Source organism: Caenorhabditis remanei, chromosome X (genome assembly GCF_010183535.1).
Source record: "Caenorhabditis remanei strain PX506 chromosome X, whole genome shotgun sequence".
Lineage (NCBI taxonomy): Eukaryota > Metazoa > Nematoda > Chromadorea > Rhabditida > Rhabditidae > Caenorhabditis > Caenorhabditis remanei.
This window is the reverse complement of record NC_071333.1, coordinates 19,958,739-19,986,228: the sequence shown is the minus strand read 5'-3', so window position 1 is coordinate 19,986,228 and position 27,490 is coordinate 19,958,739. Positions and strand designations below refer to the sequence as shown.

Genomic DNA, 27,490 nt, shown 5'->3' with positions numbered 1-27,490 from the left:
TCCGTTGGAAAAAAGTTGAACAAAAAGCCGAAACATTTTCCGAAAATTCTTCAGGAAGAGAGTTTTTCTCACTCTTTTGTGCACAAACACTTCCTGATGAAAGTTTCAAAGGAAAAAGAAACACGTAGTCCTCAATCTTTGCTTCTTTTGTGACACGCATGAATGCGTCTTCAACTTTTTCAGAAAGGAGCGGATTTCCGTTTGGGAATACGGTCAGAAGAAAACTAAATTGTGTTAGGGAATCGAATTTTAGAGAGGATTTCGAATGGAATGTGAGGTCATGAGCACAAGCTTGGAAATACTGAGAAGTAAGGTTTTGAATGGTTATACAATTTCGTTATGCAAAAAAATTCGTTATGCAAAACGTTCCACCACAGCAATCTGTGACGTTTTCAAGTATCATTTTCAAACAATATCAGATAGTCACGAATGAGTCAGTGAATAACCTTTGATTTGTGAACGGTTTCTGGCTGAGTAGAAAAAGTGGAAAAGCCAAACAATTTAACATAAATTATCCATAAAGCGCCTTTCTCACACTACTTCTTGAATATTGCAAAAAATATTCCGAGTCTTTAATCTTTGTCTTTTGTTTTTCATTTTTTTGAGAGATGCATGAAAGTCCGTGAAACATGAGAAAGCGCAAAAAATGATAAAATTCATGCATACCAGGTTCGATGTAAATAGATTTTTAAAGGAAAATAGTCTAAGACCACTAAAATGTTGTTGAGGACTGCGTTGAGAAAAAGCATACCAGAAACATGTTGCAACCGGTCAGCACTCCCGAAAAATGTCGAAAAAGTTTCATTTTAAACTGAATGAATGGAGTGAAGGACGATACACCGAGAAACTTGTAGTCTGTTTATTTTGTTTTGACTGCTAAAATATGAAACATTCATAGACTCAGAGATCATCTCCAAATCAATAAAACCAGCTTCGTCACAACGAAAAAGCATAAAATAGATGGAAGCAGAAGAAGCCGTTGCCCTTTTATATTCTAAAAGTGCAAGGTCACGTGCACTTTCTGTGGGAGGCAACGGACCTATTCGGAGGCGTGTGCTACGCATGACAAGCTTAGTCGCCAGACCAAACTGGACAGAAGCTGCGTTTATTCAAGAATATCGTTAATTCTTTCAGTCGCTGATACATAACAGCACATATTTCGTTCCGAAACGTTGCTTGTTACCATTTACACACTACATAATGTAGATTTGGTTGATACATAGAATTTATGTTGCGACACGAGTTGCCAAAACATATTTTTTGAAAAAAAAACTTGAAACATCACGTTGAAAGTTTGGTTGTGTTTTTGAAAACTCAGATTTTTGCAATTACATAATTAAATAACACATCATCCCACTTTCAGGCTATTACGAATTTTTATTTGGTTCCATATTCCAACATATAAATCAAAGTAGGCGATAAATCATCATCAATGCGGGGATGCTCTCTGGTTGAAAAGAGACGTACAAAAATCAAAAACTTTGCATAAATTATTCATGAAAAAGGCTTTTCTCACTCTTCTGCACACATCCTGATAAATATTTCATGAGAAACTCTTAATTATCAATCTTTGCTTTTTTGAGTCATCGTAGCTTGGTGAATGCATAAATTTGCAAGTGTGAGAAAAAAGGTGGGAAAAGCGCGCTTTGAAACATTCTCAACTCAAAAAAGTTCCGGGTTGGAATTAAAATGAAGTGCTGAGAAAATCTCAACCATTTACACCATTTTTTTTGCGAGAAATGCAATAAAAATAGAGTTATCAGGTTTTGAGAAGTTTTGATGGTTATCAGTGACACCACTTCATGACACACATGGATGCTGTGTTAATTTTAATAACCTTTAATCTGAAAAAGCAAGCAATTGTAATATTTTGGAAAATACATACTACGGTTGGTCTTAGACAACGAAATATTGTCAATTATCCAAAAAAATTCAAACAACTACGTCTGGCATGACTACGTTGATTAGAAGAAGAGTTATACTTTTAGGTTGAAATACACAGGGACCTGAAACAAACTGAAAAAACACCTACCCTGTTGTGGAAACTATCGTTTCCACAAGTTGAACTAGCACTCTTGATGTGAACAAAGATTATAATACACTCTAAAATAATCTGACGAGTCAAAGGACACGTAAAATACAATGAAATGTTCATATTGTGAAGACAATCAGTTATAACAATTTAATTTCTCCCTTTCAGATTCACTCGTTTGGCCCTCCCTTCGCTTCACCGTCACGTCTTGGTCTTGTTCTCCGTAAATCTACACTCTACTGCCTGCGTCTCTCCAGTGGCGGGCGGTTCTCTTCATCGGTCGCTGCGAGACCCGCTGTGTGGGCGACGAGCGAGGAGACTGCTCACTTTTTCCCCTTTTTTTCCTATGGATTTTATGTTAATTTTCCTTACTAAACTCGTTATAATTTAGTCCCATAATAGTAAAACTTATTAGAATGACCGCTTCAGCCGAATGTCATCTAAATTTCCTTTTTTACATTGTCGATCAGCGTTTTGTCACCGGCAGCGACTCGGTACCCATTTTAGGCCCCACTTTCTCTTTGGCTTCGGGAGTTTATAGTTTCTCCCTTTTATCCTTTTTTAGTCTTACAATAAACATATTTCAAGTAAACTTTTTCTATTTCTAAATCCTCTTGACGCGAAACGTTCAACAGAATTTGAGGAAAAAATTGATACTGATATGTACCACTTTAAACAAGACAATAACATTTTTAGATAGCTGAAAAGCATACTAAATGTTCTAAATTCGCTTAAATGTACATTTAAAAAAATTAATTTTCAACATTAAATTTCGAACAACAAAATTTCACTGTTTTGATTTTTCTACTTCCAGAATGTTAGTACGAGTACAAAAACAATTTTATTGCCTCTTATCTAGATTTTGAGTGATGACAACTTACGAATTCCGAGTTTCTGATGTTTGAAATTTTTATTATATTTAAGACCTGCAGTTTGAAAAACATTGGCGAAAAATTGCACGAGAAATGCGTCAGTATTGTTGCTTGCGCATCGTCCGGGGCCGTGCGTCCTCATAAGAGTATGCAGTTGTTGGTGTGGAAAGACCTCCAATCAATGTTTTTCACGTTTACTCTTTCTCTCATGTCCCCCAACCAGTCCCCCTTTTATCTAAATTTTATTAAGTCTTCCTGTTTAATAAATGTTACTAAATTTTCTCTATTCTGCGTACTTGTTATATCAAAAATGTTTTTCAGCTCCTCCACATCCATCCAAAGATGAAGTCTGCTGCTGACCAACTTTCTGACAGTCTCCAAGCCTGCGTCAACTTCTGGTATATTTTGGATGGTAGTGGAATGAAACAAACGCCGGAACAAGATGAACGACTTGTGAATGTTATCAAGAATGCGATCGCCGACAACACAATCAAATCAACCTCAAAGTTCCCAATAGTGCGATTTGTATACTCCAATTCTACTGCTGCAGACGTCGCCAAATGGAAATCACTCTTGGATGAGGCCGAGGAAGAGTCAAGGATCGCAGATCTAGTTGACGAACCTGCTGATTACTTTGACACGACGGAGCCAAATTTCTTTAATTATCTATCGGAGCTACAAGTTGAAACGTTGGAAGAAGCGTTCGTGAAAAACCCTCATCCAACCTTGGATGAAGCAACAGCCATCGCGAATAACATTGATCTTTGTGCCGACGAGGTAAGTGTTTTTGGTGAGAGAATGCTAAATTTAGACTGAAAGCTGATTAGAAAACATGATAGAATATTCTGAAGGAGGGCACGGCTTTCCCACATGTTTAGAATTCAGGATTGTAACAAATAATAACATGTATTTTTCACTAAATTCAATCTAAATAAATCCAATTTATTTTACAGGTCCTCGGTTGGTTTAATGCGCACCGATACGAAAAAAGTTACCCGTCACTTATTTCTGAAGATGTGACAAAAGATGCGAAGCGGTCTGGAGATGTGAAGCTGTTGGATAACAGGTTGGTTTTTGAAAAATACAAAAGTTCTTATTTTAAAGATTCATTTTTTCAGAACGACTGACTTACGAAAAAGAAAGATCAGTGTCAGTCCGACCTTCCAACGCCCGTTGCAAAAGGTTCCAAAGTCTTCTCCTTCTAACCAGTAAGTCTGAGTAGAGCATACACATATTTTCATAGTCGCCAAGGCTCGGTAGGAAATTTTTAAGGCCCGGCTTCAAAAAAGGATCCTTTTTTTCCCAAATTTTTTTTTGAAATTTTTTCAATTTTTCATCAAAAATGTAACCATTTTTGATGCTTTTTCAGAATTTCTTCTAATTCTGAGTGATAGTCGAAAATTTGACTTTTTCGCAAAAAAAAATTCAAAAATTCGAAAAAAAAAATGAATTTTTGAATTTGGCGCCAATTTTCGGGGCCTTGACAACTATGCATATTTTTGACTCAAACAAAACATTAATACTTTTCAGACGCATTCAGGCTTCCTCTATTATCCAATCGACTCCGTTTCCCAGTGATGAGTGTAAACTAGGAGAACCAGACAAGAACTTTGATAAAAGTTACACTGCATCTTTCAAACCGACCCCAGTGGAAAATGAGGTTATGTGCAAGCTGATACTTGATTTAACCAAGGAGAATCAAAGTCTGAAATCACAATTAAAGGAAGGTGTGGAGAAAGAGAAGGCAAAAGATGAAGAGATCGGCAAATTGAGAGCCGACGGTTTATTTCTTGAAATGCTCGAAATGGGTAAAACACTGAAAACGCTGATAGAGTCAGAATCTGTGAAAAGTGCTCAATTAGAGTCGATGGAGAAGAACTACGCTCAACTAGAAAACATCTCATCCAATCGGACACAACGATTGGAAAAGAAAATAGCGAATCTTGAAGTCAAAAACAGAGAGTTAGAGTTGAAGCCCAAACCAGAAGACTATGCGAAATTGGAGATGAAGGCAAAGAAAGCAGAGCGTAGTTTGGAGGACATAAAGTATCAAATGAATCTCAAGGATGAGAGAATCAAGGAGTTAGAGCAGATTTTGCACCTGGATTCCATCGATAACGGCAAGGATAACACGCTCGAATTCCAACTGGCTAAAAAAACCGAGACGATCATTAAACTCACTCGCGAAATCAACTGTACTCTTAAGCCTGAAATCAAGTTCCTGAAGGAAGAAGTCGCGGAATATAACAAAACATTAAAAGAGGTTAATGTCAAACGATTTGAGGCGACTCAAGAGAGCCGGGACCTAAAAATTCAGAATAAGATGATGCTGAACACTATTTTCGGTCTCCGTGCGAAGTGTGAAGATCCGAAGGGAATTAAGGCAATTTGCGAGAAATTGAATAAAGAACGTCTGGAGATTTTGGGGGTTGAAGAAAAGCTTCATGGAGAAATCGACGAGTTGAAGGAGTCTATTGAATACCTACAAGAAAAGAAGGTGGACCTTCAGGAGGTTATAAGCGATTTACATAAGGTATGTTTCTGTTTTCAATTAATATTTCAGGGCACACATTGATTGCAGTGATACTTTTGGGATGTCTAAAATCCCAAAAAACTAAACGTTTCAAAATATTTCAAAATATTCTTAATAATCAATTGATATATTTACAGGACAACGTCGATAAAGTGATCAACGGAAAAGAATCCATTCCTGTCGAGTTCCCGTGCGCCCACTGCAAATCCCTTGCTACAGAATACGCTAAGGCCGGCACTCAGCCAAGCGACGAAGGATCCGAGATCAAGTTCGATGCCACCGTCCACGAAAAAGTTTCTTCCAAGTTCGAGGTCCGCGGAGACCCAACCATCAAGCTTTTACGCAAAGTAACGCCACAAGAAAACAACGGAGGACGTGATCACGACTCCGCACCAGTTGCCAAACCACTTTCTGACGCAGATGCCGTGAAAGAGCTCCTAGCATCCGCCGATGTTGTTGCCTGAATTTATGCGAGTCGTCACCGCCAACTATTGATTTTTGAAGATCTAAAAGAAACAACGAAGAAATATCCCTAGGTGTTTTCAATTTCTCAATAGCTGTTTATTTCATTCAATAAAACCATTTGTCATAGTTTCGGAAGAAAAAATAATTGTTTTGTGACCCTCTCAATACTGTGCGCTATCTACTCCTGCGGTCGGCAGCTGGTCGTGGCATATGCATATATTCGCCATTCTTGCACTCAATAGTCGTGGTCGCTGGTGCCCAATCTTTGTTTGAAGGATTTTATTGATTCACCCTTTTATCTTTATATTTCTTACACTTTGGCATTTTGCAGGTTGATTTCCGTACTAAAGATGAGCGCCCAGTTTGCCGTTGGAGAGAACTTCGTAATGCTATACGACGGTGCTCCATATTTGGCAATCGTCTCCAGAATCGTGAAATTTAATGGAGTGGACCACTACAAAGTCCATTATGTGGGATGGAACAAAAAGTTTGATGATATCGTCGCAGTTGGTCAAGAAGAAGGAAGAATGTTTAAAGGAACCCTTGACAATTATCTGAAAGGAGAGATTGTGCAAGAAAAACCAGAACCTGCCACACCAAAAACCGAGGAGAATAAAACTATCAAACGGAGGTCGCCGGTGACAAATATCCCTAGCCCAGTCAAAAAATCGGATCCAAACGTCAAAGCGAAGGTCATTACCCCACAAGTGAAGGAAGTTGCGTCATTCCCACTCCCAACCGACGTAACTCCTTCACCAGCTCCCTACCAAGGCATCATGTTCCCACCACAACTTGGAAAAATCGTCACCAACGATGTGAAATGGCTCCGGGCAGGTTACTATTGTCCAGCTCCCGCCAAAGTACCGATGACTCGTGTTTTGAAACAGGTTTGTTGTTTTTTCGGTAGTTTTGTTTCATATGTTTATTTTTCAGTATTTCGAATACCTCCGACTGAAGGTCAAGAAGGAGACTGAAGAGACGAATCCCTCTTCTACTGCTGCTGACGTGGAATTGGTGGAATCGCGTCATTCGCTTACAAAGTACCGAATGGAAAGACTAATGCAATACTTTGGTCATGCCATCCCGTAAGTGTCATATATGGGAAGCTATTCAAAAAATCGTTCACAAAAAACGTATTTACGTTTGTCTTTCTTTTCCTGTTCGCTTGTGGGAGGAAAAACGAGAGAAAGAGTGAGAGAGAAGCAAATAGTGGAATATCAAACGTGGGAAAATGACGATTTCTACCGTTGGTGTACCTATAAAACTGTAATAAATGGGTTTTATCACAGATAATAAACACAGGGAACTTTTCTGTTTTCGGTATTGGTTTACGGTTTTTTTTTGGATCTTAGGGATACTGTAGAGTTCTTATTTCAGCATACCACCTTTTTTTGATAACACGATAGGCGGGTCTATTTTGACCTTTTCTTTATCGTAAACGGCATATTAATTTACCGCCGATATATTATTTGTGAGCTTCGAAAAAAATTTAATATAAATTTTCGATTTTCAGCCGAAAAATGATTTGAATCTCAACTATTTTCTTTATTTTACAGATTTCATTTGCTGTATGGAAAAGAAGAAATTGAAGACTACAAAATCCACCACAAATTCGCAATGGATATGGATTTGCCTCACGTTGATTACGCCCAATTGGATCGGGTGGGATTCAAGTATTCCGACCACTACGGGGTGATTCACTTTCTCCGATTGCTTACGGTTTTCTCGGACATTCAAAATGTCTTACCGTATAGGTACAACACAAAAGTAAGTCAGATAGAGAAAATATAATTGAAACCAATTTTAAAATTTGCAGGAACTCGAGAATACAGCAAGCGATTTTCTTATATTTTTGGAATTGAACTTGAACAAGTTTTATGTCGGAGGTGGAGACTATTTGGATACTGAGCCACCATTCCGGAATAACAAACCTGGGTACTTCGAAAAGTGTCGGCAATACAAACTGCCGGACATCGAAGAGTTCCAGAAAACTAGGATTATGGAGAACCTAGGAGGTGTCGACCACCATGCGCTTTAATTCATAGCTCAAATTACGTAACTATATTTTCTGGGTCTGGATACTTGTGCTTTGTTAGTAGTTTCGTTGTTCATTTATTTTAAAATTCTTTATTTTGACTGGAGATTTTGTTATTTATTTTGGCTCTATATCTAAATTCACATAAAGCTCAAATTCTGAAATACACATTTCAATGAGCTACGAAAACTAAAAATATCAATATTTTTGAAATGTGATACAATTACTCATATTACAAACAAAAAATTAGGTGAAAAATCAGCGTTGATTATGGTGGGAAAGAGACATAAACTTTCAACTAGATTACTAAACTAGTCAAATCTGGTTATACGGGCAAAATGGTTCCGAATTCAAATAAAGATTATCTACAATGATTAAAAAACAGCAAAAGTAGGAATATATATCAAGCAGACTGTAGTTTTAGAGAAAAATGGAACAAAAGACCGGTATTTGACAGAATACATCGGACGAAAAAGAGACTAGGAGGTAAAAACGGACAGAGTTTGAATGTCGATCGGCTGTCCATTCTCATCTTTCCACAGCCTGTTCTTCTCAAATATCTCCAAATCCTTCAGCTCCTCGGCACCTTGCACGTACTTTTCAGGGATCCAGCTGGGATTTTCAGAAGTTTTTGCAGGAGCATACGAAGCCCACATCTGGACAGAATGTGCGGCGAGATCTAAGGATTGGATGAGTCGGAGCATTCCGCTCTTGTATATCTGAAAACCAAATTTTCAATGAAACATTGCAGTTTTAGACAACACTTACTTTTTTAGAACGTCCGGAGAATGGAAAATCCTTCTGTACATACGGAAATATAACAAGCATACGCACAAGTATAATCATATTAAAGTGGCTCGCCACTCGAAATCCCTGGTTTCCGTAATATTCGTAATCGATGGTATTAATGAATTCCGGTTTCTTGACACGGTTCTCAGTGCAAAATTCCAGAAGTTTCTGATGGCAAAACTCAAGCTCTTCTTTGTTCAAAAGGACTCTCCTGAAAGAATGTTTTGTTTTTTTTATTCACCATGTGAGTACGTACCAAGCAATGACCTCAAAATATTCAAAGAATTCTTTGATGAAATCCTTTAAATTGTTGTAATGAGACTTGATTGCTTTCATATCACATTCGCTCTTCTTATTTTTCAAGTCGCACACTGTCATATTCAACACATGATCGATACTTTCAATCAACTAAAAAATTGTTAAATTAAAAGTAATCATTTAGGTTGTTTTATCTTACATCGTATTTTTTATCGTAGATAGAAGATTTAGACTGGACACAAACTCCTCGCTTCTCGTTCAGCATGTCATAATCTTTAGTGTAGATTTCAATTAGCGATAGTGGGAGGAATAAGTTCAGGGAATCCGGCAAATCCGATGAAACCGCTGAAACGAGAGAACGATCGTAAGTTTCCCCTTGATTTTCTCTTCCTTCCTCAACTCTAATTTTCTTTGCAATTGACTCTCCACAATTCGTATCGATCATTGTCATCTGCTTATTGTTTTCAACAGATAACGCAGATTCCTTGCTTCCCGTAGTAGCCATCGTTCCTGCATAAACTTGTTCATTATTCGTAATTGTCGCATTCTCATTCTTCAACGTGTCAGCATTTCTCTTGCGAGTTTTTGAATCCTGTCTCGCAACTGGGTCTTGTGAGCTAGCTCCGCAGTCGTTGGTGTTATCGATTGTCCCTTTTTCGAGGATACCATTCTCTTTGCCAACTTCAACAGCTATGTTGGTTCTCTTGTTGAACCCGGCGAAATGAACTTTATAAAAGTGAGTGATACCTTTCGTATTGATACTCGAGATAGTCGCGTTGTACCGTATACTATTGTGAATGCAGATGCATTTTTCGCCAATATTGAATAGAGAGTCCATTTCAGCCGTTTACCTACAAAAAAGTATATCTTATACCTAGTATTATGAAACATGAAAGGCGAAAAACAACAAAGCAAACTCTGAAAAGAAGAAAAAAGGAAAAAAAACAATACGACGGTTTGAAGGGTTCAGGCGGGCTAAGGAAATCCAAATAGTGTGCAAACACCCAATAGTACGCCACACTGCGGACCACCTAGAAGAGAAATGACGCGCACTGAATGAGGAGGAAGGTTATGAGTGCCTAACACTCCCTTTAGAACCACTTTCGACAAATGTTTCAGAGATTGCTGAAAATTTACACATAGGTAGTTTCGACCAGTCTGAATGTGATGGTAACAATATCTTTGGCCTTTTCCTGCCCCGCAAAGTTTTTGTAGTCTGTACAGACCCTCTACAGCGTTTTGAGAAATTTTTGTCAGAAAAGTAACTATTCAATGTCCAATTTCTATGTTGAAAAGGCAGTTAGTATTTTGGCTGGAAAGAACTGATTATTAATAGACTGCAATCTAGAGGGTCATTATAAACTAAAAAAGTATGAAAAATTCATTTTTGACACATACAGTACCGTCCAAAAGGAAAAAGTAAACTTAGGCTTTTTCAGTTGAAATTGGTTGACTTTGAGAGAGTGTCATGGTAATACTGATGTTCTCATCAAATAGATTTTTAATGGATTATACAGGACAAAGCTAGAACTCCATTTTTGTAGTTGACAATTTTTTTGTACTGACACTCCCTTGAAAGTTATGGTCATTTTAAAACAACAGCTCAAAATGTTCACTGTTTTACACAAAGTTTACAATCGTTTGGACGGTATTGTAATGATGACACTGTTTTTCAAAATCGAAGCATACATTCACAAAAAACAGAACGTCGAGGGAAAAAATCAAAGTCCGGAAGGAAGTGGGAAGAGTGCAAAATGTTTCAAGCTTGTTTTTGAGCTCCGGAGCAGAAAAGGGTAAAAAATTTGGTTACCATTGTATTCAAAATTTTCTAAACTACCTATGAGTCAAACGAGAGTGATCGTATGACATGTTTGTTCCTATAAGCATCTTTATTTTTTTATTCCTGTTTTTGTAGGTTGTCTGTACTTTGAATCTTTGAAACTGGCTGATTAATTATAGTATTTCATCAAAGTGTATCCATAAACCTCAAACACACAAAACGAAAATTTTATCAGCAATGTTCTTGTATGGTCACTTTGATTAAGGAAACGAAACGTAAAATATATATTTAATGTAAACAAACACAATCCATTAGAGTGCTCGCAGTCATGTTATCAATTTGTTATACTACCATATAACGTTTTATGCGGCTAACTTTTTTTCTTACATTATTTTTTGTTGATTCACACAGTTTTAAAACTGTTACCACAAGTTATGGAAAACTACGAGGAAGTGCTGACTATACAAATAAGAATAATACCAAGTATAGTTTCAAGGTAATAATTTTGTCGAAAAATCTTATGTTATGGTACTAATCACAGAGTGTTCCGTTTGTTAAACCTCCACTTGGTGACTTGAGGTTTGCTCTTCCAGAGAAACCGGATCCATGGGGTGGTATACTGGACGCAACAAAATACAGGTATGAGTTTTATGTCATTGATTCCGTAAGTACAAATTTTTCAGTGCTGCATGTTTGAGTAACTCATCATTTAGTTCAACACCACAGAAGTTTATTGACGAAGATTGCCTGTACATGAATATTTTTACTAGCGAGGACTGTCTGGTGAATCAATTATTGTTAGGTTAACAGGTGTTTCATATTTTAATTACAGACTAAAAAATGTCCTGTAATTGTATATATTCATGGTGGCTCATTTAACTTGGACTCGGCCACAATGTTTCCGGACAAGTTCATTTTTGAACGATATGTAGAAAACGGCATTGTCTTTGTAATACCTGCTTATCGGTTGGGAGTTTTCGGGCAATTTTATCTTGGAGAAAAAGGAGGTTTACCAACTAATTTGTTGGTTTATGGTAAAAACTAATCGTGTTAAAAATTATTTATTTAAATTGTAGTTTTCAGATGTTATCCAATCTCTACATTATGTGCATGGCGACATATCTAATTTTGGTGGGAATCCAGAAGATGTGACACTTATGGGACATTCTTCAGGAGGACAATTGGTAAATGCACTTGGATTCTCTGATTATGCAGATCCAGAGCAAAAGTTATTTCAAAAATGCATTGTGCTCAGTGGATTTGAAATGTATGGATTTCAAGAATACAAAGAATCAAACTCAATTGAGATTGCAAAGAGAGTGAATGTAAGTTATTGAATTTTTAAATAATAATTGTTTTGTTTTAGTGCTTTTCAGAAAACTTTCAGAAGATAGTGGATTGTATGCGGAAGGTAAATGCTCTTGACATTTTACGAGCACAGCAAATGATAGAGAGTGATGAACACCATTTGTTCAAAAGCCTTCTTCGAGCACCTCCATTGATGAAATTGAATGAAAATCTAGCAAATGTGAAGAAGAATGCTCCTGTTGGTTTTTTTGAAGCTGATTACAAATTCATAACATTTCTTCCAGAGAAACAGGAAAATGCTGTGTGGAGTGACGGAACATGAACTCGAACACTTTCCACATCCTGACTTCCGAGTGCAAGGATCTTTTTTAGACTTTGAAAATCCAATGGAAGTAATGATGACCTACCATAACCAATTTAACAACCGGAGTATGTTGACCACTATTTTTTTCTCTGCAATTTATATAAATTCCAGCAAAATATCTTGTCAACACTGATTCTTCGGCAGTCTTTGTAGCAGCCGCAACATATTCAAAAGCTCTTGTTAATGCAGGCGGAGAAGTATATTTATTCGAAACTAGACAAAAACCTTACAGTATGCATGTATCCGATATGCAATATTTTATTGGAATTCAAAGGGAAAAAACCCATACTACGGATATGGATATTCTGGATTCATTTTATTCAGAATTGCTTGTCAACTTCACAAAATTTGGAGAACCATCACCAAGTTAGTGTCTTCTTGATTTCATTGTTCTCCAAATTTTTTGATTTTTAGTGTGGGAAAAACTAGACCCAGCTAGAATGAACTTCTTGGCGCTGGAAATTGATACAGAACTTGGAATTCAACCAAAAATGGAAAATGGGTTTCACGAAGAGCTGATTAATTTTTGGTTTATGAATATGAACGAGTTGGACAAAAACATAACAGAACAGGTGGCATGAAACAAATAATTATTTTGTAAACTCTTTTTTCCAGAGACGCTCAAACGTTTTCACAGACTCGGTAACTACTCCCAATGTCATCTCTAATAGCTTTTCTTTTTATAATCAATGGTGGTTTTATGCTGTTATAATTTTCATTGTAATTATGGTTTTTATTGTAATTCTGTTGATATTGAAAAACTCGAAAAATGGAGAAAGCCAACCACTTCTTGGTTGACATTGTAGGCTCAGAAGAAAGTTTGATAAAAATTACTTCTGCAATAAAATTTTGCATAGGCGTGTCTTATCAGTCATTTGAATTGACAACAAGGAACATACCCGGTGCACGTATACAAAATTATGGATTGCACGCAGGACAAATGTACTTTATGCTGGGAAAGATCAAATTGGGTTTCCAGGTGAGTCTTCCAGATAAAGATCTCGTATTTCAAACGAGAATTCAACTTTGGTCAACGAAAAGCTGTCACACTTCACTGGACGCAAAGAAGTTCAGGTTCGAATATTTTTAGTTGTGTGCAGTGGAAACCGAAGAGTGAGAGGTGAACAAACATTATTACAGAAATGATAAAAGACTGAAGAACTTCATTATCAGTTCTGCTACACCAGGTCTCTGCTAAAATGAAAGTGCGGAACAATGTCTTTTATGCAATTCATGTACTTGGGCTAGGGTTTATAATTAAAATCACTATTTCAAGAGTTCGTGCAACTGAAGCATTGAAAAAGAACATTTCAAACTATGATGACGTACCCTAAATTTTTACTCAAAGTTTAGAAAATATTTTAACAATTATAGAATGACTGACGATCGTTGATTTCTGTTCTGAGAAATACCCAAAAAATCGTTTCGCTTTGTCAGATGACATCATTTATCTTTCTCAAATTCAAAAGTGATTTTAATGTAAACACATTTCACAGACATTTTTAGGTTCTCACCTTTCGCCGTACCCTCTACATTTGTTTGAGAATTTTCGACTATTTCCAGTCAGTAGTACAAGCTGACTTTCGAAAAATTAAGTTCACGTTTTTTAAAAACATTGGAATGTAGTACGTTTCTGTTATAAGTCCCATGAAATGGTAATTATATCACTGTGTATAATTCTTTGAAGAACCACAGACTAGTAATAAAATCTTCAATATTAGGAAAGTTCCTGGCTTCGAATAATATCTTTTTTCTTACGAATGCGTACTCAAACTTGTAACAAGAGGTTTTTTTTTTTTTTTTTTTGATCATTCACGTTATTACATCGGTTCTTTTCCGAAAAGAGTGAGAATTTCAAGTAAAAAAAGAAGACATAGGCTCTCAAACAAGTTTTGTAATCCTCAAATCTCATGATCAGCTTACTTATAATCCGCCTACTTTCTGAAAGTAGCTACGATAGGAAAAAGATTACATGTGGTAGAGAATGGGAAGCTTATGACAAAGAGATTAAAGGCCCAGGGATTCAGAGATGTCACGTTTTTTAATTCTATTTTGGGAGTATTTTTTCAAGAAGACCTACAATTTTTTTTTCAGAAAAGCTTAATCCGCTGAATGTAATCAAATGGAAATAATGATATTTTGAAATTCTACTTTAAACGTTGAATTTTATATGAACGGTTAATGCTACAGTATGTCTATAACATAGAAATTGTCAAATCCTGCTCAGATTCTACATAGTTTTGATTGTTACCCGGAGGCTTAACTTTGAACTATTGTTTCATTGTCCAATAAGATGATTGAGATATATCCAACAAAACTTTTCCGAATCCAATTTTTCCACCAAGGTTATCTACCTACAGTGTCTCAAACCGAAAACATTCGCAGCAATGATTGCATATACATTTTTCTTTCCATCAAAACATACTCTTCCTAGCAACGGTTACCATGTGTTGCAGAGGTGTATTCTCTCTCTCTCTCTCTGCTCAGGAGACCTGGCTCAAAATGGGCGGAGCTATCTCCTGCATATAAATGCAGTGGCAACTCCAGTAGTACACTCATTCGAGTAACCAACTCAGGTCATTCTTATTATTCTTTCTCTACCTCATCAATTTATCTAATAAAAAGCCGACTACAGTACTTCACTACCGTAAGATCCTCGGATCTCTGGGTCTTCATGGAACGGGTCTAATATGTCAATTGGAATGATCTCATTAATCATAAGGATGTAAAAAGCTTATCAGATGTAAGTTCATTCATTCGTGTCTTTAAAAAATTATTTTTATTTATTTCAGCTAAATAGACGAGGCTGCTTTAATATGTTTCTTGATTTCATTCCTCGACGCCACCGTCGCTTGCCGAGTTTCCCGGGTAGCCGCCCTCCACCCGGTGCACGTATCCATATAATCTACTATTCAATGAGCGGAAAATTATTTGAGGCGTTAGTCATATTCCATCAGGCAGAGTCGGATCCATCATGTGAGGTAGGAGTGCCTCTCCCAGTTTTTACTCCTTTATTTCATAACAACTCGAAATAATAAATATGAGTTTCTGGGCAATTCGTGTTTTGTATTTTCAGAATATTTAGCCAAAAAGATACGAACAGACTTTCAGAAATAACGAGCGTAATTTCACAAAATTTTTGTTAGGAGGTAGAAGACGGAAGTAAGACGGAAGAGAAATTCTTTCTACAGTATGAAACAGACGGTAATATAACAAAGTTAATCAGTTGTATTAAAGGTATAGCTCTGATTGAAATCATCTAGCATGCTGAACAGAATAAAAATTTCTAGCTGAAAGAACTGTCATACAATAGATCTTTCAAAAATTTATGTGATAAAACTTCATATCTGTTTTAAAATGTTGACTTTTTCAAATTTCCAATTTCAGAAGTTCATTTAACCTAGTCACACACCACTTGCCCCTCACATCATAGTTTTTTTATTCTCACGCGTTCTGAGTCATGAAAGTTGATTAGAAAACATGAAGAAACAAGTAACGCATGACTATTTTCCCACAACTTCAATCAACCGAAAAGTTTTCAAGAAATCTAGAAAACAGGTGCTTATCGCCGAAAGCATGAACAAATATTTTTTAGCCGTGGGAATTAAACGTGCAGTGAGCAACGAATTATCAAAAGTTACACTGGAGACCTGATCAAGCCCCTCACGAGACAACAGACCAGGTAGGGGTGAGGGGAACAAAAAAAAGAAAAAAAAAAGAATCATTATGGCAAGATAGGATTGGGGAAAAGATTATAAAACCAAACTGTGAAAGTGATAGTGACAAGAATTTCGAGAAAAATAAATTAAAGTGACATAACACGGGGGGGGGGTGAGAGAGAAAGATCAAACTTATAATCGATTAATGGATTATTCAAGAAGGGAGATAAGTTTACCGGGGGAGAGAAATTCAGGACAATTAGACGTGAGGGAACTCCAGATGGGGACAGTGGAAGAGAAGAAATCATTTACTTGTGGACATATGAGGGTCATGGGTCGTCGGTTAGAGTTAGACAGTCTGACATAAGAGTGGATTTCAGGAAAGAAAGTGGCGCCGCAAATGATTTTATAGAGGAACATTAATTGAGATTTAAGACGACGGTGACGGAGTCAAGAATCTCAAGACGGTTCAGATAGGAAGTATAGTGAATGTTACATCTCTGAAGAACTTTCCTCTTGAAAGATCGGAGTGGCTTTTCTAGTTTATGAGAGAGAATGCTAAAGGGTGAAGGAGAGTAGACAGCTGAGCAATATTCAAGAACTGGAAGAACGTAGGTGTTGAATAAGTGGTTGTAGAGAGGGAGGGATCGAGATCTAAAGAACTTGAGTAGTTGGCTGCAGCGTAGATTCTAATTCACATTTGACAAACATCACAAGATCAGTAATTTTCTGAAACTCCTCTAATGTAAGATTCATCGACAAGCGACAACGGTCCCGAGAAATGGATAAGCTGAGAAGATAAAAGAGAACGACTCGATTATGTGCGCACTCTCTTCCCTCCGACCACGCTATTGGCGGAGACGACAACGACGTAGCCAAAAATAGTGCGGACCAAGATGAAGGGCCCTCATGCCGCGATGGAAACAGCCACACTCTATTTCTACCGACAAAGTCATCCCTCTCTCTATCTCTATAAATGAGCCGAAGTGAAAACCAAGACGAAGTCAAACTGCGTTCAAGAAGAGCAGACGAATTCTGAAATCCATAGTTTCTATTTCCCATCTGAAAGTTTAAAGAATTGAAACACGGGCTCATTTAACACAGCATTTATTCGAACAAAATTCAAAAAAATGTGGAATACAGGAAATCAGCAAAGGAAGAAAAGTGTGGATCACACTGCAAAGAGATCATGACGAGAAGAACGGGGAGGATTCCGAAAGATACCCGTTACTGATGTCCGGCAGATTCTTCAGCAGGCATGACCAATGGGACGAAGGACGGACGAAGGGTGTGGCCGCGGCGAACGAACTCCTCGAAGCTGAACGGGAAGTTGCAGTGGCTCTCAAAACAGAGGCAGGCCCAGATGCTGGTTGTCGTACCAGACCCGTCCATAATGTCGACCCCGGTCTGAAATAATTTATATTATAGAGATGTTTCCGTCTATTTCATATTTCATCTTACTTGCAACTGGCAGTCGTCCTTATTGAGGAAGTCGTAGGCGTAGCTCTTCGGGAGATCCTTTGGATGAGCTTGCGATCCTCCGAATGAGGCGTGTCCTTCGCTAACCTCAAAGTACGCGGTGCAGAAATGTTGGTCATGGACCATGGAAGCCTCCCATTCGTTGACCTTGTGGCAGGTCAGGCCGAAGACTGGGACGCTCAAGTTGAGAGCCAGGAAGACGAGGAAGGAGAGCTGACGACTCATGGTTGAGAGTCGAAGGGGGCTTCAGGGGTGTTGAGGGAGGAAGAGGGAGCAGATAGATGATCTGATGAGAAATCAGTTTTCAGATTCGGTCTTTTATACCACTTAACCCCGCCCCCTTTTCAGATTAGAAATTTTGAGAATGTCGGCTCCTCCCACTGTTCGGTACAATTAATGTTCTCGACATGGCCACGCCTATTTTGAAATCGAGTTCAAAAATGAGAAGATCAAAAAACGCTCAGAATACAAGAAGGAAAAGACAGCGTGAGAATTCGAGTAAGTAACATGAGTTGTTTACTACGACTGGAATGAGAGAGAAAAGACAAGGAAGTATCTGAATAAGGCAAACTAAACTACAAAAATTCAAAAGGTGGCGTCATCATCTGAAAAGCCGTGGGTATGTTAGTCAGGACCACTACCGGAGTTTTCACTATAGTGAAGATATGATAATTCAATTTTTTAACAATCAATTTCCGGATCTATGCGAATTGATACCGAAACCTAGATGTATATATATATATATATATATATGGTTCAACTGCTTTTTAGGATTTCAGAATTTTTTGTTATGCAAGATCCCTTACTAGGAAATGGTCAGGAGTAGCAGTGAAGTTAGCGTATGTAACCTATATCACTGGAAAGCTTAGATCACTTTAAAATAGAAATGGTGTCAAGAGCTCAAAAAAAGGCTAGCAGTGATGGTTAGGTTATATTGAATACGTGTGGATTCCTAATTTCGGAACAAAGAAAGCTCAAAAAAGATAGAAATGACGTATAATTTGTATTATGTCCGTGTGGATTCAGAATTTCAATGTCAAGAAAAGTTTCACTTGAACATAAGTTCGAAAGTTATTTCCAGCTTAGTTATATACGGTCAAAGTATTTGGTTAAGCCTTTTCACGTCATCATTTTCAGCAGAGAATTAACTTTCTCAAATTTCGAAAAAAAAGACTTTCTGAACATATCGACGGTCTACAATTAGCTTAAAACTGATTTTCAGACTTTCCTTCGTTTTTCTTTTCTCAAAATCCTGAATTTACACATTAAAAAAATTATACAGATAACGTTTATTTTGCAAACTCCATAAATCTGAAAATCCCGATTTCACCGAAAATATTAAACATTATTTTCATTATCTCAGCTTTCCCATTGCCTAGCTAAAACTTTTGTTCAGAGCTCATTAGCAACAATTATCCACTTCCGATCGGAAAAAACTCTCATAATTTCGTTAGTTCACAAATCAGAATCCTACAAGAAGATTAGAAAATCTTGGAAAACATGTTTTTGCCAACTGTTTCGCATTCACATGTCATTGTTTTTTCACTAATCTTGTTATCCGATTCCTAGATTTTTTTGTAAAATGGAATTAGGATAAGTATTAGTGACCCACGTTGTAAAGTTTATGACGGAAGCCGACGAGCAAACCAAAAAAGTGTCAATGATGTTTATATCAAATTAGAAAAATTTGATGACATTAAGGGGATATAAATTGTTGGGATTTTGTGAATCACTGACGCAAAATACAAATTAATTATAGTCAATGAATCCCGCATGAAATGAAAATATTATATGTTATGTATTATTATGACTGTTTCATCGATTATTCAAGTCTGTGATAAGTTATTCTCGCATAATTCGGTTTTATAAGATGTCAAAACTTCCGAGGCACTCCCGTCGCTCTCATTCATTTACAAATATTCATCTACAAATTTGTTACTTTACCCGTTCAGATATTTTAGTAAAATGTTATCGTTTTTCGCGTTCTTGGTGGAACTTTCTGACCAAATGTATCTAGTCTGTTTTGTTTCTTTCAATAGTCGTCATTTTTTCTTATTTCGTTCATAATTACTTCAGCATCAATCTGTCACTTTTCGAACATTTTTATCCAGTCATTGTTTATTGAAATGTCACGCAACTGGTACCAAGCAACACCCGCTTTTTTTCTAATTAATTCCAGTTTGATGCATTCAAATACACATACATCTGAAACTGATATCATTCCGCATCGAGCCACACGAGGGTTATTCCACGTGACAGCTATCAAAAAATTGAAAGAATCACGTATCAAGCCTCATGACTGCTTCTAGGAACCATTGACGTGTGTAAAGATCTTGTTCAGAATGTATCGGATTTAAAATCAGAAAAAAAGTCAGAAAATTCTAGGAAATCTGAGACAAACCCGGAACAAATACTTCGTTAACTCAGATAAACAGGATTTCTGAAAGAATTGAGAACTATGGTAAAATGAACCCGGAGGACATACAACCCAAGTAGATCTGTCTACATTTTTAAAGTTTGATATCCTGCCAATTCAAATGAGAAGACCATGATTATTCTGAGATTGTGCTATCACTGACGAGAGATACCGCAATCCTTTTTTATATTCACTGGAACGTCTTATTTCAGAAAATGTTCATGCAGGAGTGACATACCGTAATCCAAGATTGTTGTGACTCACTTAATGTCATCAAATCATTCTAATCCACCGACTTATTTCTGTTTTTCCCTGCCTGGTACATCAGCTTATCAAGATTTTCAGATGTTCAAGATCGTTTACTCTTCTTATTCTATGGAATATTAAGCACAAGATCCGTACAGATATGGATTTTCAAATTTTAAATTTAATCACAATGTACTCAATTAATCACTAAAGCTGGATTTTTGATTACATCTGAAAATCTGGATAAGCTGATGTACCAGGTAGGAAAAAAAATAAGTCGGTGGATTAGAATGATTTGATGACATTAAGTGAGTCACAACATCTTAGATTACTCTAGCAAATTACTTAATAAGACACATTACGCTTGGAAAACAATCCTCAAAAATTGTGAGTTTTGGTTTTAGTTCAAAAAACTTTTGAGAAATGAATTATATTAGTCACACGTGGTGAAGTTAACAAAACAAAAACGCAATCGGCAACTTTTGCCTTGTCGATTGATCTGAAAAGTGTTTTCATTTTGAATATCCCTTTATTTCATTCAACTCAAAGCTGAGTTTGTGAGTAAACACTGTCCCTCTGACGTTCATCATTTTCTTTCTTTTACTTCTAATTAATTAAGCGGGACATCAAGATCTGTCACTTTTAGAAAATTTTTATTGAGTCATTGTTTATTGAAATGTCACGCGACTGGTACCGAGTTGCACGCTTTTGTCCTTCTAATTAATTCCGAGTCGATACATTCGAATACACATACATCTGAAACTGATATCATCACGCATCGGAGCCACATGACTGCTTATAGGTACCATTGACGTGTGTATAAATCTTGTTCAGAATGTATCGGCTTTAAAATCAGAATTAAAATCTGAAAATTCTAGGAAATCTAAGAAAGACCCGGAAGAAAAACATCTTCTGCTCAGAAAAACAGGATTTCGAAAAGAATTGAGATGGTTACCGTGACATTATCAAACTTTTCAAAAAGGTTTTTAACTACACTAAAACTACATTTTCAACAAACTTATCAACAAGGTTGGCACCTGTAATTTTCAGTCAGAAGGAATTCAAAACCTCTTCAAAAACATCATTTTAATCGGTTTTTCAAATGACGATTCCAATAAAACAGACAAACAAATCATTGATCAGCCAACATGTTTATGGCAACTAGAATGGACATGGAAAGAAGCAGGCATTAAACTAGTAACATGTACCGTAAGACCTGTAAGGGAGGCGAACCCGCAGGCATGAGTTTGGAGCATCCTATCTCGACTGTCTTTAAAGACATGAGACGTTTTTTAACTGAAGAAGTATTTTATGATTATTAAGGTGTATTCTGCCTGTTAAAAACGTTTTGATATTTTTAGGGAACCGATATACCGCTGCAAACAGACACCGCAAGGTGCCCCTCTATCACAGGTTTTACGGTGTACTGTAGAAAATATATCAGGTTTTTTAGAGTAGGGGAGAGGGGGAGTTTCAGCATTTTATGAAGTCATCAAAAACAGTGACGATCGTGTAGCGGCTTCTTTACGGGTTTCATAAGCTCCAAAAAACATGAAGCACCTGTAATTGTCCGTTTAATCTATTTCCATGTTTTTCTATTTTTGAGAGCCATTTTTGAGATTATGATGGATTAGATTGAAGATTATCGAAGTGCTTCATTTCTAGGATACATAACTTTCTGTTATTCATGATGTTTCAGAAAAAAGTTCTGAGTGGTCCAGTATATGTAAATTTGTGAATACTGAGAAAGATGAAATCTAGTGAATTTGTCATTCATCATTCGAGGTAGTGAGGCGGTGTTTTATACCCGGCCATGCGAAAATATAAAATAAACTTCCAAGATTATCTATTGGGTTTGACTTGATTTTTTCAAGGTTTGAGAAAACCTATTCTCAAAACTTTTCAAAAAGTTGTCCGTCACTCGGTGATCGAAAAGTTATGATCTTTTTGAGAAACTCTTTCAGTTTTTCTCTTCTCACTAATAAACAGGTATAACATCACTCAAATCTTGAAAAGAAGACCTAATTAGAGAATCTTTGAAGTTCCTTTAAAAAATGCAGAAATTTCGCATGGCCGGTCATCGAATCCACACCATTCTCCATGCCAGACCGTCTCAGTACTACCTACACGCTGCGTTATTTTTCGTACGTCAGGAAGGTAATCACTTACTAGAGGTTCAAACTTCGACCTCTTTTTTTGAATACCAGGTTTCAAGGGCAAAAACTGATTATATATTTGGAATCAACGTTTTCTTAGCTTTCCAATGATATAGGTGACCACGCATATTTTCACACTGACTCCATGAACTTCCACAGTAAAATCGATAAACAGATGATTTCTCTCAATTTTAAAAGGATTCGATTCAAAAGGTTACATTTATTTTCAGATATTTTCCTTGAGAATCAGCTCTCAATTCGAAAATCTTGTCTTACAGGTTCTTGATACATTCTAATGAAGAAATGCTCCTGATTTATAAGGAAGGGTTAAGCAGATGTTTTTAATATTGAAGAGCTCTACAATCATTCAGTACTTTCTCTAATCAGTTTTCTGAAGAAATTGACTCCATATTGATTGATCACTGGAAACATTCGTCTTGTGAGTCAACATCAATTTTCAAACTTTTAGAAAAGGTTTTTAACTACACAAAAACTACATTTTCAACTTTCTTGAAAGCGAACAAACCTCTAATTTTCAGTCATGTGGAATTGAAAACTTCTCCGAGTAAACATAATTTTAATCGGTGTTTCAAATGGCAGTTTCAATAAAAAAGACAAACAAATTATCTACCGGCTGATCAGAAAACAGTAGATATTTTCAACCTCCGCATTCTTAAAGCATGAAACATCATCTGAACTGATAAATGTTAAAAATATAAAAGGCTCTGAGTACAAAATTTTTGAATGATGAAGATGGGGAACCAAAGAGTGAGAGTTCGAGTCAGAAACTTATATACGGTTTTAATAAGGTTTAGTCACAGGATTCATATGCTCCGAAAATAATGAAGTACTTATAATTATCTTTTTTCTGTCAGTATTTTTCTATTTTTGTTTTTGGAATCATTGTGGAAGTCATTGTGAATTAGATTTTAAAAAAGATTGAAGTGCTTCTTTTTTGGAATACACTTTGTTTGATTTATAATGTTCCTGGAAATTTGATTTTGCTTACATTTAGACAAAAACTACCCAATCATTCTGCGACCAAGAAACACTACAGTTGTTTGGATTAGTTAACAGATTTTTTATTTTACGGTGTTACCTTTATTACTAGAAGTCTGTTGTCAGTGAGTTGGGTAAATCTTGAAAACCTTTTGTATTTTGATAGTAGTAGCCGAATTCCACAAGAGATGAATAGACTGATAATAGAGCGTCACGGAATTTAGAGAAAAGTATTAAACGATAATTTTCACATTTTCCAGCAAAAGAATCTGATTGACCTATCTAATTTTTTAAAATGCATTTCTAGTTTTCCAATGCATCTCAATGATGAAGAGATGGGTACGTGGAAAGGACGATTTTCGGTTTTACATGTTTATTTGTGTTCGATGTTCTCCTGGTATTTCTTTGATGAGTTCTGGCTCAATCTTTTTACAATAATGAATTCCTATTCTAGTCATCAATTAAAATGTTTTTCGTAATGTGAGTTTCAATCCTTCTGACTGAAAATAACAGGTTACCTCTTCTCTCGAAGAAAATGTTGTTCAAGGGTTTTCAAAATCTTCACCGAAAGTTTCAATGATTGGTGTTGACTCACAACCCGGAAGTTAAAAAAATGTAGCTTCACGCTCAAAGTATTCAAGAAAAAGCATTTCAACAGTATTGTCTACAAAAATAATAAATCTGTTTTATAGCCTAATTTGAATATGATGTTGCCAATATTATAGTGTTCTCTCGTTCACGTTTAGTTGCAAATTTGATTTCACCTTGAAATAACGAGTTAAATAAGAAAACCGGTTTCAGATCCTTCAACGTTAGTATCGCATTTGTAGCGCCAGTTCAGATAACAGAAGTTTAACGGTCTTGTCAGCTCACCAATTTTCAATATCGTGGTTGTGCGCCTTTTTTTGAATTGATTTATTGAGATGAAGGGCCAAAAGCCACTAACACAATCACAGTAGAGAACAAACGAAAGCGGTAAGGAAATTAGATTAGTAGGTAGACATGTTAAGAGTGAGATAATTAGAGAAGTCAAGAAGTTTAACATTATTTCTGAAACAACGGGAGGAACTTTTAACCGGGAAAACATTAACAGGAAGGGAATTCCAACAGGATAATAAACGATTAGGTAAGTATTGAGCACCGAATTTAGAGTTGTTAGACAGGAGAGATCTAATATGGAAAGGGTGGCGTCTTAAAGACTTAAGGTTTGGAAACAAGGTAAAAATCAGATTTGGGGAGTAAAATTCCTTAGAAACAATTATTTTATATAAGTAAACTAGATCGTTTAATAATCGTCTGTATTCCAAAGATTCCAATTCATAGGTTTCCAAAGTTTTGAAATAGGATATATATTCAAAGTTAAACTTCTTCGAGCAGCGATATATAAACGATTTTTGTACTGACTCCAATTTTTTGATAAGACATTTGAGCGTGGGAGAGTATATCGTAGAGCCATATTCAATGATAGGTCGGATAAAAACCTTGTAGCACATAAGCATCACTTCAAATACTGAGTTCTTAAGAACATTTAATAACATATTGATTCGACAATGAGCTCTTCGTATAACAGAATTAATGTGAGAATCGAACGATAAATCAGATGAGAAGATGACTCCAAGGTCACGAATAATTTCACATTTTGGTAGACGTAGACCATTAAGAGAGATGTTCAGCAGTGGGTTCGATTTCACATTTTTCTTTCTAGATTTGAAGAAAGTGATCAATTCACACTTTTTTGGTGCTACATTCATCTGCCAGATGTTGCACCATTCAGATAACATCTTCATATCATTCTGAATCGTAACTGCCTCAGGGGAAATAAGTTTAAGGTCGTCTGCATAGAGTAAGGGATTGGATTCCAACTTATCACCGATATCATTGATGTAAAGAATGAATAGAGGAGGCCCGAGGACAGAGCCTTGGGGCACGCCAGAGTCCACTGAGGTGTAATTGGAGAGCAATCCATTAAGCAAGACTTTTTGGGATCTTTCACTGAGGAAAGAATTTATCCAATTCAAAAGCTTCCCTTGAATGCCATAAGCTTTGAGTTTGATCTTCAATTTAGGTATGGCCACAGTATCAAACGCCTTACGGAAATCAATATAAACAGCATTGACACGCTTGTTTTGTTCCAAATTACTAATGAGAAGGCCCACGTAGTTCAGCAATTGCAACTCCGTATTCCTTCGGGAACGGAATCCATATTGAGCATTAGATAATAACTTGTTGATAGACAAATGTTCCAATATAGATCTTCGAACAAGTTTTTCTAAAACTTTGCAAGTTGAACATGTCAAGGAAATAGGTCTGTAATTGCCCGGGTTGGAACGAGCTCCTTTTTTGAAAACTGGAATGACCATAGCAGTCTTCCAAATATCAGGTAAGGTTCCAGCTTGCAAAGATCTATTGAAAATAAGAGATAATGGTAAAGCAATAGACGTACATAACTCTTTGAGAACAATAGATGGAATTCCGTCCGGTGATGTATTGCACTTAGGTTGAAGTTTAGATAAGACGGCTTCTACCATATATGGCTCATAACTGACCTCTTCAATAGAATTATCCATTCTCGGGGCAAATGAGGGAACAGTGCCGTCATCTAGAACAAAAACATCAGAAAATGTACTCGAGAAGCATTCCACTTTTTCATATTCATCACACAATGTAGCGTTTCCATCTTTAATAGGTCCAACATAGTTCGAGTCTTTGAGCTTGCTGTTAATGAGTTTGAAAAAATTTTTTTGGTTGCCAGAAACCAGCTTGTCCTCAAATTTCTTTTTGTGATCTACAAGAATTTGAACTTTGATAGAAGCAGAGATAGATTTAAAACGAGGCGAATTGCCTTCTTTCCTCCAAATTTTCAGTTTTTCCTTCTGTAATTTTTTGATGGAAGGGGGATAGAACTTCTTTGAATCATCTATTCTGATGGTAGGAACAAAGTTTGAAAGTAGTTCTTTTAGATAACTGGTAAAAAATGAGTACATCTCGTTGATAGTTAATTTCGAGAACAGTCGAGGCCAGTTTATGCGACTTAGAATGCAATTTATAGTATTATAATCTCCTTTCTTATAATGAAGAGTTTCTTTGACAATTTTTCTGGAGTTCTTAGTGCACGATAGTTTGATTTGTATCAGGCAATGATCGCTGAATGGTTCAAGAACTGAGACCTCCTGAATTATATCGGTATTACACAAGCAGAGATCCAGGATATTGTCAGGGCCAAACCGGGTAGGCGTTTTAACGTGCTGAGAAAGTCCATTTCTCACAACAAAGTTGATAAACTCCGTACACGGTTTATCAGAAGCATTAAGAATACGCCAGTCTATACACGGCATGTTAAAATCTCCAACCAACACTGTATGTTTGTTGGCTCCCAACAAATACTCAAGGGCTTCTAATAATATAGATTTGTTGTGCTGATGATTAGGGTGGTAGGCAGTAATCACACGAGTGGTGGTTCCATTGGTAAAAATATCAACAGCACAGACTTCAGCAGAAATATATTTATCAGGAATAGTAATTGGTACGCATTTTAAATGCTTCGAAATAAGGATGGCCACGCCACCGCCATGTTTGTTACGATCTTTACGTATCACAGAGTATTGTTGATCGAGAGATAGAAGTCCGTCCGTGAACGTACCATCAAGTTTAGTCTCACTCATACAGAAAACATCAAAATTGTGAAAATAACAGAGAAAGTTTAGTTTGTTCAATTTGTTTGAAATAGAGTTACAGTTGGCATAACCTATACGGATTTCACCGCATTTGAAAAAGGCTCTCGAACTTCCCATTCCCAAGGTGACTGGCCTTGTGGATAGTTTATTTTTACCACCTTCAGATTGTGAACTGTATATACTCGGGACTTTTGCTCGTTGTTCAAATTTATCACTTCTCTCCAGCATTGGCGGAACTGAGCAAGGTCCGTTTTGGATAGATTTGGACGGGCTACACTGCTCTTCAAAAAAGGGTGAGCAGACTTCACAATTGAGAATTTCGATAGGATTTTTATCGCGTCGGCTGGACTCTTTGTCCAGACTTTCAGAATGGGAGGTCCTGATTTTGGAATGATCCGAAAAACCGACGAAACCTCGGGTACTCC

The 27,490-nt window shown here is 36.7% G+C and overlaps 7 protein-coding genes across 7 annotated transcripts; 5 read left to right on the top strand and 2 right to left on the bottom strand.

Moving 5' to 3' along the window:
* Window positions 1-3,246: 3,246 nt before the first annotated feature.
* On the top strand, window positions 3,247-5,901 carry GCK72_026004 (uncharacterized protein; the record flags this gene model as incomplete). The annotated part of the gene is made up of 5 exons (XM_003092985.2): window positions 3,247-3,681; window positions 3,858-3,970; window positions 4,023-4,112; window positions 4,435-5,437; window positions 5,575-5,901. 5 exons carry the CDS (start codon window positions 3,247-3,249, stop codon window positions 5,899-5,901), a joined length of 1,968 nt encoding a protein of 655 aa, XP_003093033.2.
* Window positions 5,902-6,252: 351 nt separating this feature from the next.
* On the top strand, window positions 6,253-7,940 carry GCK72_026003 (uncharacterized protein; the record flags this gene model as incomplete). The annotated part of the gene is made up of 4 exons (XM_003092975.2): window positions 6,253-6,789; window positions 6,836-6,987; window positions 7,459-7,669; window positions 7,719-7,940. 4 exons carry the CDS (start codon window positions 6,253-6,255, stop codon window positions 7,938-7,940), a joined length of 1,122 nt encoding a protein of 373 aa, XP_003093023.2.
* Window positions 7,941-8,416: 476 nt separating this feature from the next.
* GCK72_026002 (uncharacterized protein) lies at window positions 8,417-9,822 on the bottom strand (the record flags this gene model as incomplete). The annotated part of the gene is made up of 4 exons (XM_003092984.2): window positions 8,417-8,656; window positions 8,706-8,937; window positions 8,983-9,134; window positions 9,184-9,822. 4 exons carry the CDS (start codon window positions 9,820-9,822, stop codon window positions 8,417-8,419), a joined length of 1,263 nt encoding a protein of 420 aa, XP_003093032.2.
* A 1,306-nt stretch (window positions 9,823-11,128) lies between these two features.
* Window positions 11,129-12,158, top strand: GCK72_026001 (uncharacterized protein; the record flags this gene model as incomplete). Its single annotated transcript, XM_053736606.1, has 6 exons — window positions 11,129-11,260; window positions 11,306-11,403; window positions 11,448-11,547; window positions 11,597-11,798; window positions 11,848-12,089; window positions 12,141-12,158. 6 exons carry the CDS (start codon window positions 11,129-11,131, stop codon window positions 12,156-12,158), a joined length of 792 nt encoding a protein of 263 aa, XP_053580172.1.
* Window positions 12,159-12,368: 210 nt separating this feature from the next.
* On the top strand, window positions 12,369-13,017 carry GCK72_026000 (uncharacterized protein; the record flags this gene model as incomplete). Its single annotated transcript, XM_053736605.1, has 3 exons — window positions 12,369-12,501; window positions 12,548-12,802; window positions 12,851-13,017. The coding sequence occupies 3 exons, from the start codon at window positions 12,369-12,371 to the stop codon at window positions 13,015-13,017; spliced, it is 555 nt and encodes a 184-aa protein (XP_053580171.1).
* A 2,235-nt stretch (window positions 13,018-15,252) lies between these two features.
* Window positions 15,253-17,511, top strand: GCK72_025999 (uncharacterized protein; the record flags this gene model as incomplete). Its single annotated transcript, XM_053736604.1, has 2 exons — window positions 15,253-15,417; window positions 17,239-17,511. 2 exons carry the CDS (start codon window positions 15,253-15,255, stop codon window positions 17,509-17,511), a joined length of 438 nt encoding a protein of 145 aa, XP_053580170.1.
* Window positions 17,323-17,799, bottom strand: GCK72_025998 (uncharacterized protein; the record flags this gene model as incomplete). The annotated part of the gene is made up of 2 exons (XM_003092991.2): window positions 17,323-17,502; window positions 17,557-17,799. The coding sequence occupies 2 exons, from the start codon at window positions 17,797-17,799 to the stop codon at window positions 17,323-17,325; spliced, it is 423 nt and encodes a 140-aa protein (XP_003093039.2).
* Between the last annotated feature and the right edge of the window lie 9,691 nt (window positions 17,800-27,490).